This window comes from Salminus brasiliensis, chromosome 22, assembly GCF_030463535.1.
Source record: "Salminus brasiliensis chromosome 22, fSalBra1.hap2, whole genome shotgun sequence".
Lineage (NCBI taxonomy): Eukaryota > Metazoa > Chordata > Actinopteri > Characiformes > Bryconidae > Salminus > Salminus brasiliensis.
Window position 1 is genome coordinate 1,633,101 of NC_132899.1, and position 11,808 is coordinate 1,644,908.

The window sequence follows — 11,808 nt, forward strand, 5'->3', positions numbered from 1 at the left end:
TAATATTATTAGGACTTCATACTGGATATTAATGTAATTAGAGCTTCATACTGGATATTAATGCTATTAGAATTTCATACTGGATATTAATGTTATTAGAACTTCATACTGGATATTAATGCTATTAGAGCTTCATACTGGATATTAATATTATTAGAACTTCATACTGGATATTAATGTTATTAGAACTTCATACTGGATATTAATGCTATTAGAGCTTCATACTGGATATTAATGCAATTAGACCTTCATACTGGATATTAATGCTATTAGAACTTCATACTGGATATTAATGTTATTAGAACTTCATACTGGATATTAATGCTATTAGAGCTTCATACTGGATATTAATGTTATTAGAACTTCATACTGGATATTAATGTAATTAGACCTTCATACTGGATATTAATGTTATTAGAACTTCATACTGGATATTAATGTTATTAGAACTTCATACTGGATATTAATATTATTAGAACTTCATACTGGATATTAATGCTATTAGAGCTTCATACTGGATATTAATGTAATTAGACCTTCATACTGGATATTAATGCTATTAGAGCTTCATACTGGATATTAATGCTATTAGAACTTCATACTGGATATTAATGTAATTAGACCTTCATACTGGATATTAATGCTATTAGAGATTCATACTGGATATTAATGCTATTAGAGATTCATACTGGATATTAATGCTATTAGAACTTCATACTGGATATTAATGTAATTAGACCTTCATACTGGATATTAATGCTATTAGAGCTTCATACTGGATAAAGAATGTGTAGAAGACATATATGTCTGATACGTTATACAAAATCTATGTAAATGTATTAATTTGCATATGTGCTGATAGGGTGCTGCTGCAGAGCTTTGTACAGGGATTGCAGTGGCGGGGCGTCTCAGGGAGTGCAGAGCTGATAATACACAGCAGACAGATTCTGTGGAAAATTCCACTGCCCTGCAGGACTGACAGGAGTGTTCAGCTAAGCGTGCTCAGGTCTCAGGTCTACTCCCACTAGGTGTGAACCTTTTCATCACTAAGTCTACAGAGCTAATTTACCATCACCTAGTGGCCACACGTGTGCACTGCACGCGTTTTATGCATGTCATTTCCACATGGCCATCTTCAACCTTTCCTTATCCCTTAGGATTACACAGGCTGTCTTTATGACTGCCATATGTAAATGAGATCTGTTCTGATTGGCACTGACAATAGCAATTCTTTCTAAATTATGAATTTGGAAATTATGATTTAGGTCAGCTTTCATACATGTTCATCCTGTTAAGTCTAAAGAGTAAACAATGTTTTTATCAATTAATAACAAGTAGAATAAACAGCACAGTGTGGAGGATCAACTCCATCATCATCATCATCATCATCATCAGCAGCAGCAGCAGCAGCAGCAGCTCACCTGATTTACCATCATTAAGCCCTGATTTACCACCAAACCAGGTGTTGATCTGAGGAGAACTCTAAATAATACTAGACTCCATGAGGAGAACTTTGGAGATGTTCTAATGATGAACACAGTGATGGAGAACCTCCACCACCTTCTGTAGGAGTGTTATTATTAGTATTTATTCTAATATCAGTGTTTTACTGAGGAAATCAGCATAATCTGATAATCTAATCTGACTAACAGCAGCGTCAGAGACAGAGAGCTCCTTCCAGTTTATCCAGGACAGACAGAGGGCTGCTCGGGTTTGATACTGTTAAACAGTCTTAGCAGGCCCAAACAGCTCCACCCACACACCCACAGGGCCACGCCCACTGACCCCGGGAGAGGACTGCATGTTAGCCCCATGTTATTGTTTATTGTGTGCTGTATTACACAGTTACAGTCTGAGGACGTTTCCAAACGCTCCGCATAATTAAATGCTTAAGACGTACTAAAATGACTACTTATGCAAAAGTCTGTGCACCCCTGGTTAAACCCCATGTACAGTTCAGTTTGTAAGTGTATATAAAAGTCTTCTATCTTCTATAAAGACACATTTTCTACACGTGTATTATTTATTACACAACCACTGTTGATTAATGGAATTTAACACAGATTATAAAAAAGAAAATAAAACCTTAAATATGGATCAAACTAAAGTAATTAAATATCATTATATCGTTTAATTATATATTTTCTATTTATTTACTGAAATTAGATTGGACAGTGTGTCCAAACTGTGCAGAAAAATATTATTTTGCCAGGATTTGTTCACTTATTTACATTAGATCATCAACATGCGTCCAAATGTTGATCAGCACAGATCAAGAAAAAATCTCTTTAATGTGAAAGCAAACACTGACTTCTACAAAGTAATTAAATAAAATTAAATAAAATATATATATGTAAAAAATATGTGTATATATGTATGTATATGTATATATATATATACACAGACACACACAATATATATATATATATATATACAGAACTGTTAGCTAGAACACTAGAACCAATACTAACAGCACATCCTTAAGAAGGACTGTCAGGATCACAACCAGCGAGCAAGCAGCAGGCCTCAAACCTACAGTACTTGATGGCGATGGTCAAAAGCTGATCTGCACCGAGAGCCCTTCCAGCTTCACCCGCCATCCTTTAAGATCCACGGAAGACGAGCGTCCAGACTTTTTACTGTCCTGCACCGAAGTGGTGGAACGAACTTCCCCTGGGTGTCCGAACAGCAGAGTCCAATGCTAGAACACTAGAACCGATACTAATAGCACATCCTCAAGCAGGCCTGTGAGGATCACAACCAGCGAGCAAGCAGCAGGCCTCAAACCTACAGCGGAGACCTGGTCCCACTCTAGCGGTGTCCACTTGTCTTCCTATGGTGGATTCAGAGACATTAGGTGGAAGAAGTTTCTGTTTGAAGCTTGAAGAGGTTTGGACGTCTGGTCTCGTTCACCTCCACACTTCTTAATTCAGTAGTTTTCTCTTCTTTCGCTGTTTGAATTATTTGGCTCGTTGTGTTTTAGTGTGAATGTCTTCTTTTGAACTCTTCTTCTAAGTTCAGAATTCGGTTTCTGTGACGTTCTGCAGCACTGTATGCATGAAAAGTGCTCATGGTCCATGTGCTACACATGCTACACTGAAGGCCTTTAGCAGACGCTCTTCTCCAGAGCGACGTACAGCAGAGCTTCACTGTCACTCAGAAAACACCCTCATCTAGTTTATAGAGGCTAGGATCCAAACGTCCCTCTGAGCTTCCACACTACTAAATACAGAAGGCCGGATGGAGACACAGTACTCTACAGGATGCAAAGGGGAGGAACATTTCCGATCGATTACCAGCAAATTACAGATAACTACCGGGAACTTCAGCAATATTCCAAAATGTAACCTTTCCATGGAAATTTCTGGAACTTTTTTAGGATTAATAAGAAATATTGGATAATTTAAAGAAACTTAATCATACACTATAGTTAATGTACCATTTTTTGTCAACAGCAAACAGCAAACCTGATAATAATGCTTAATTATTTCATTGAAGGTTTCATTGTCAGGTTTCTAGAAATCATCTGGACATGTGATGGAGGAATGGACAGTGGGTGCAGCAGGGGGCGTGGTCTGCTCAATTCCCATTAACTCCCGTGGTACATTTTCCCCAAAATATCCAGAATTTTGCAACCCTACACCACACTCTCAGAAGAGGAGGGTCTTCAGTCTGGGTTTGAGGACAGTGAGTGTTGGACTCTGCCATTCGGACACCCAGGGGAAGTTCGCTCCACCACTTCGGTGCAGGACAGTAAAAAGTCTGGACGCTCGTCTTCCGTGGATCTTAAAGGATGGCGGGTCGAGCCGAGCCGTACTTGAAGCTGGAAGGGCTCTCGGTGCTGATCAGCTTTTGACCATTGCCATCAAGTACAGAGGGGCTGGCTGGTCCAGTCTTGGCTTTGTAGACCAGAGTCAGGGGTTCAAGTCTGATGACCTGGGCAGCAGCTACAGGAAGCTACAGTGAAGAGAAGCTGAACACGGCTGAATACTAATGACCTGATCTTATTTCAGCTTCATCTTGGGCCTAGTTATGATTATATGCTTTAGGGTAACTGATTATGTTTTTATTTCTGTTGTTTTTATGCATTATACTGTTCAGATAGATATCAGTATTTTTAAGTATTAATAATTATTATTATATTTATTTTATAGTTTTAACTTATTGGTTTGTAAGGTAACGTTATGGTGATGGTGATGTTGCCCAAAGATGAAACTGATAAGATCAGAGCTAATAAGATCAGGTCATCTTGTCCCCATTAGTATTCAGTGTGATATGTAAATGAGACCCACATCTATTATACTTCCCCAAAAATAAAAGGAGGTCAAGGATGCACCATCCTAGACCAGAATTTCAACCTGCAATTACTAACTCCAGCAGCAGGGGGCGCTAAAATAAAAGGGTTCAAATGAATGAATGTGAAGTAATTTGAAGTTTCATTGAACACACACACACACTGTACAGTACTGTGTATTTTACACTGTTTTTAATATTTAGTATTCCCACAAATTGATGAAACACACATTACACACACCTTTCACACACACACACTGCAGTTAAATACACACACATCCCAGGAGTGTCATTAAACACTAAATAAAGTCTGTTGAGGATAAACACATTCATTTAGCTACAGTACATCTGACCATCTGTGGTCATGTGCTTGGTCATCAGTGCTGTCCAGTTTGCTTGGTTTTAACCTCAGAGTCCAGTCTCTGTCCGCAGGCCTCGTTCTCCATGTAAGACTGAACGGACCTCCACAGGGCCCGGATGTTCCCTTCGCCGAAACCGGTGGCCCCCCTGCGTTCAATCAGCTCCAGGAAGAACGTGTCTTCGGGGAATATGGGCTTGGTGAACACCTGGAGCAGGTACCTGCTCAACACAGCACAGACAGGGTACAGAGCTAAGGCTGGTGTGGAGGAGTCACTACACTCAGTTTACATGGCCTCACCTACGTCAGAGTGCACCAGTAACACCAGTAACACCAGTTACACCAATAACACCTTGACATGTGCTCTTACGCTGTTTTCATCACCCAGGTGAAAATAAAAGTAAGAAAATAAGCCATAAGTCCGACTCTGGACATCTCCTCAACGTTCAGCAAAAAAATCACATGAAAAATCACATGATTGATCTCTGACCCCAAATTCAGTCGATCATCTAAGACGTTTGACCTCCACTGAAACAGGGCTGCATGATATTGGGAAAAACTGACATTGCAATATTTTGCTGTTCTGTGATAAATATTACGATATTACATCATACAGGACTTTCCACCAGACTTGAGCAGAAGTCAATGATCTCACATGCTGTGATATTAATAATGCCCTCGGTGTGTCCCAATATTGCAGTAAAATAAGAGATTTCGGACAGATCTAATCTTCCTCTGGTAGATCGGTCATGGACCATGAGACGAGTGTGAACTGTCCCTTTAAAACAAGCAGCAAAAAACACGTTTTTAAAAATGTAATTTAAAATCGCACGACCCTGAAAGTCCTGCGATGTGAGTTTTGTGCATGTGACAATGTAATACGAGTTATTTTTCCGTTTCACAATAAATGTTGTTATATTCAAATGTTTGCTATTTTCTAATCATATAGAGGAGACTGTTAGTGTTAATAAACACTGATCAGCTGCAGGGTTCATTACTAACAGTGTGATTAGACTGAAGGGTTCATTAGATGAAGAGCAGCAGATGTTGAGTGTAAATCACTGTATTCAGTACAGGAGAGGATCTGATGGTAGTTTATAAGAATCTCTGATTACTTACTACTGGGACCCTCTATGCACAGTCACACTGCACCCACAAAGACTTCTCCACCCACACTACACCTGAACTCACACCCATCCAGCACCTTTTGTAAATAATGTAAACATTCAGATTATATCAAACCTGTACTTCTACCAGTGTAATACTGTAAATAGAGAGTGTGTGTCTGTGTGTGTGTAAAGTTAATGTGTAAATATTCAGTATTTCTATTTTGTAAATATGTTCTTTTTTTGTACTACAGTGAGTTTTTCACTCACCTTTACACCTGTGTAATGTGACATGACAATAAATGTAATTTAAATTTTAACTGATTTGATTAAATATCATGATATTTTTGGTATTTTTGATATATCACCCAGCCATACACTTCTCCAGTTAAGTTGCTGTTTTGGACATACGAGGTTTTGGTGGGACCACGATGATAATAAATTGAGATAGATATATATACATTTTAAGCACATCAAAAAACAAAAGCCTAATTAAAAAAGATTTAAAAAAAAAAAGGAAAAAAGGGGCGTGTACTAGTATAGACCCTACCTCCCACTGGGCACGCTCGAGCCTCCGTGGTCGCCCAGGTCAGTATCCAATAAGATGCCGTGTTGCTTCAGCTCTTTTGGATCATGCCCCGCCTCCAAAATCTCCTGCTGCTTCCCCACCTATCAGAGCGTGAGAATCGCACAAACACTAACGAGCATGACCAGAGGCCTGAACCTGAAGTTAAGGTCGATACTGAATTGAACATGTATTGATTTATTCGTGATGTAAGCAGGTCACATGGGTTATCAGTGTGATTTTTTGCTTATATTTCTATATTTTCATTTTTATATTCTATTCTTTAACTTAAATGTAACTTATTCTTTTTTTATTTTCTTCATTTTTATTTTATTTTTCTTTACTTCATTAAGTTAAGGTTTAGTTAAGTTTAAATGTAGATTTTTATTGTATAGCTTGATGTGGGCAGACTGTCAAAAAAGCATTTCACTGCAAGTTATACTGTGTATGACTATGTACGTGACAAATAAAATTTGATTTGATTTGATTTGATTTTGATTTGATTAGTGTTATTATTAGTGATATTAGTGATATTCAGCTCACCTCAGTGTAGTAGGCTGGAGGAGGAGAGAAAAACTCCACCCCGGTTTTGGCCATCGTTTGCGCCGTGGAGACGATGTTCTCTGTGAACAGGCCGATGTGCTGGATCCCCGGACCTCTGTGCTGCTCCAGAAACGTGTCCACCTGGTTCCTACCTGATCCACGAAGAACACAAAGAGTGTGTTAATAATCCGACATTACACATTACTGAGAGAGCTGATTAACGTCCCCACCGCACGCTGATTAACGTTCTAATGAGACACACACTCTAATACACAATTCCAGAACAAACTTTATGGCTCATTAAATATCTGTTCAACTCAGGAAATAAATAAAAATTAATAAGAAAAATGTTAATAATTGTTCATGCTAATATTGTCTGTTTGATATTGTGTTATATGTGTCTAGACTTTTGCACACTACTGTAATTGACTTATATTGGATGGTGTGAACACATGCACACGCTCGCAGAAACCTGTCTGCAGCTGCGATTGGTCAGAATGCTCCTATGGGGCTCCAATAATAACTCCCAGTACACCCCCCACTCCCAGTAGACAGACGGGAGTGGGAACAGCGGACCCTACCCTGCTCGGGGAGAGACTCTGCGATGACGAATTTGCAGTCCGGCTCCTGTGAGTCTTTAAAGGGGATGTTGAGTCCAGTCTCGCTGCACTTCCAGTACTCCATGGCGGTCAGCCGCAGCCCGATCCCATCCTGGTTCAGCACGTAGCCCTCGTCCACATCCTCATTACTGTCCCAACACACACGCGCACACACACACACGCACACACACACACACACGCACACACACACGCACACACACACGCACACACACACACGCACGCACACACACACGCACACACACACGCACACACATCAGTTCTCCACACACACCTGCAGCCCAGCTCCTCTCAGATCAGTGAGAGCAGGCTGTGATGACGATTAGTGAACAAAACCTAGCAACACCATAACAACTGTCTAAGCACCATAGCAACCACCATGCAATACCTTAGTATCAACCTAACCACCACCTAACAACTGTAGCAACTACCATAGCAACAACCTAGAAACAAACTAGTATCTGTCTAAAACACCATATCAACCACCTAGACATATCTTAGCTATACCCCTGCATCTACCACAACTGCCTAGAAACTCTCTGGCAACCACCAAACACACTACAAGAATGATAGCGACACCATAGCAACACCCTAGCAACAGTCCATCAAACAACTGTCTGGAATACCCTAGCAACCACCATGCAATATCTGAGCATCAACCTAATCTCCACCTAGCAACGCCCTAGAAACAAACTAGTATCTGTCTAAAACACCATATCAACCACCTAGACATATCTTTGCATCAACCTAACCACCATCTAACAACTGTCTAGCAGTGCCCTAGCAACTGTCTGGAATACCCTAGCAACCACCATGCAATATCTTAGCATCAACCTAATATCCACCCAGCAACACCCTAGCAACTGTCCAGGATACCATAGCAACAACCTAGAAACAAACTATATCAACCACCATGCAATATCTTAGCATCAACCTAATCTACACCTAGCAACGCCATAGCAACTGTCCGGGATACCATAGCAACAACCTAGAAACAAACTAGTAACTGTCTAAAACACCATATCAACCACCTAGACATATCTTAGCAACAACCTAACCACCATCTAACAACTGACTAGCAGCGCCCTAGCAACTGTCTGGAATACCCTAGCAACCACCATGCAATATCTTAGCATCAACCTAATATCCACCCAGCAACACCCTAGCAACTGCCCAGGATACCATAGCAACAACCTAGAAACAAACTAGCACCATATCAACCACCATGCAATATCTTAGCATCAACCTAATCTACACCTAGCAACGCCATAGCAACTGTCCGGGATACCATAGCAACAGCCTAGAAACAAACTAGTAACTGTCTAAAACACCATATCAACCACCTAGACATATCTTAGCAACAACCTAACCACCATCTAACAACTGACTAGCAGCACCCTAGCAACTGTCTGGAATACCCTAGCAACCACCATGCAATATCTTAGCATCAACCTAATATCCACCCAGCAACACCCTAGCAACTGTCCAGGATACCATAGCAACAACCTAGAAACAAACTAGCACCATATCAACCACCATGCAATATCTTAGCATCAACCTAATCTACACCTAGCAACGCCATAGCAACTGTCCGGGATACCATAGCAACAGCCTAGAAACAAACTAGTAACTGTCTAAAACACCATATCAACCACCTAGACATATCTTAGCAACAACCTAACCACCATCTAACAACTGACTAGCAGCACCCTAGCAACTGTCTGGAATACCCTAGCAACCACCATGCAATATCTTAGCATCAACCTAATATCCACCCAGCAACACCCTAGCAACTGTCCAGGATACCATAGCAACAACCTAGAAACAAACTATATCAACCACCATGCAATATCTTAGCATCAACCTAATCTACACCTAGCAACGCCATAGCAACTGTCCGGGATACCATAGCAACAACCTAGAAACAAACTAGTAACTGTCTAAAACACCATATCAACCACCTAGACATATCTTAGCAACAACCTAATCACCATCTAACAACTGACTAGCAGCACCCTAGCAACTGTCTGGAATACCCTAGCAACCACCATGCAATATCTTAGCATCAACCTAATATCCACCCAGCAACACCCTAGCAACTGCCCAGGATACCATAGCAACAACCTAGAAACAAACTAGCACCATATCAACCACCATGCAATATCTTAGCATCAACCTAATCTACACCTAGCAACGCCATAGCAACTGTCCGGGATACCATAGCAACAACCTAGAAACAAACTAGTAACTGTCTAAAACACCATATCAACCACCTAGACATATCTTAGCAACAACCTAACCACCATCTAACAACTGACTAGCAGCACCCTAGCAACTGTCTGGAATACCCTAGCAACCACCATGCAATATCTTAGCATCAACCTAATATCCACCTAGCAACGCCATAGCAACTGTCCGGGATAGTAAGTAACAACTGCTTAGCAACGCCCAAAATACTATCTGGAATACCATAGCAACCACTGATGCTCTCCTTCTCTGGGCCATATGCAATCCTCCTCACAGCAATCGAGCAGAGGCTGCTCCTGCAGGGAAGGTTCTCACCTGCGGATGAAGAACCTCTGGAAGCCGAAGTTCTCCTCGTACCACTTCATCACCTCTCTGGTGCTGCGTCTCGGACAGGCGAACGTCACGTGGTCGAAGTGCGTCACCCGGCATCTGGAGTCCGGTTTCGGGTCAGTTCCGTCCCCGACCCGCCGGAACCCCGGCAGGAACTCGCCTTGGTACCGGCTGCGGTCCAGCAGCGTGTGGCACACGTTCCCCACGATCGACTGGACCACCGAGTAGGTGACGCAGCCGGCGCCCTCGGGGTCGCGCACCTCCGTCGGTGGCACGAGCACGTCGCAGCCGCGGTCGCTCAGGCGCGCGCACGACTCAGCCACGTCCTCCACCTCGAAGCACACGTTGCACGCGCTGTCCACCGAGTAGCGCGGGCGCACGTCGTACAGGTAGCCGTGCTCGTGCTCGTGCTCGTGCTCATGCTCATGCTCGTGCTCTTTCGTCTCGTTCCGGGTCACGCCGGTGTGGCGCCGCTCGTTCACGACAAACACGGCCGCGCCTTTCCTCAGCGCGAGCTGCCGCGAGCTTGCCGTGACCCGCGCGCCCACCGCCGCGAACTGGAAGCGCGAGGCGAGCGCATCGGCCACCCGCAAGGCGTTAGACACATGCAGGGTTACGTGATGAAGCCGGCACACGCGCGCAGCCATGATGGGTGACGTAAGACGAGGGGAGGAGCCGGGGGCGGGGCGATGGGATTGTCAAAAAAAGAAAAACACACACAGAAGGCAAGATACACTACATGTCCAAATGTTTGTGGACACCCCTTCTAATGAATGCATTCAGCTGCTTTAAGCTGCACCCACTGCTGACACAGATGTGCAAATGCACACACAGCTTGTCTAGTCCCTGTAGAGAAGAAGTACTGCCAATAGAATAGGACCATCTGGAGCAGATCAACATCATGACCCTATTGGCTCCATGCTGCCTAATGCCAGGCGTGGACTAGAGGGGTATAAAGCCCCCCAGCATTGAGGAGCTGTGGAGCAGTGGAGGAACTGTGTTCTCTGGAATGATGGTGGAGGAGCTCACTAATGCTCTTGTTACTGGATGCAATCAAATTCTCACATCAATGCTCCTCAAATATCTAGTAGAAAGCATTCTTCCCTGGAGGCAGGTGTCCCAATACTTTTGTCCATATGTTGTATGTTTACAGTAAAAACTACAGAAAGGTTTATATATGCATTATTATGCCTAAATATTAAAAATAGTAAATAAATAGAAACCGATAAGCAGAATTGTCAGCTAGCAATACCCCAGTAACAACATAGCAACCGCCTAGCAACCACTAAATACAACATAACAACACCGTAGCCACAAAGCAACAGAAGAACCAACAACTAACTGCCTAGCAATGCCCTATCTGGCAACTATCTAGAACACCACTAAATATATACCATAGCAACAACCTAGCAACACCATGCCAACTGTCTAAACACCATAGCAACCACCATGCAATATCTTAGAATCTACCTAACCACCACCTAACAGCTGCCTAGCAACAGCCCAGCAACTATCTGGAATACCATAGCAACAACCTAGCAGGTTAAGCACTGCAGGTCCAGAGTGAGGGGCGTGATCTACATCAACAGTACCCCATCAACTGAACCCAGAGGAGAGCGCGGCGGTGACGGTGACAGGGACAGGGACAGGGACAGGGACAGGGACAGGGACAGGGATGTGTCTACAGGCTGCCCTCAGTTCTGTATGTGGCTGTAGTGGTTAATAGAGAGACACAGAGAGAGAGAGACA

General features: G+C 42.6%; 1 protein-coding gene across 1 annotated transcript; it reads right to left on the bottom strand.

Moving 5' to 3' along the window:
- Positions 1-4,459: 4,459 nt before the first annotated feature.
- On the bottom strand, positions 4,460-10,706 carry hpdl (4-hydroxyphenylpyruvate dioxygenase-like). Its single transcript, XM_072667831.1, has 5 exons — positions 10,045-10,706; positions 7,447-7,613; positions 6,866-7,017; positions 6,308-6,426; positions 4,460-4,872 (listed from the first exon to the last, which is right to left on the bottom strand). The coding sequence occupies exons 1-5, from the start codon at positions 10,704-10,706 to the stop codon at positions 4,671-4,673; spliced, it is 1,302 nt and encodes a 433-aa protein (XP_072523932.1). The 3' UTR covers positions 4,460-4,670.
- Positions 10,707-11,808: the final 1,102 nt, after the last annotated feature.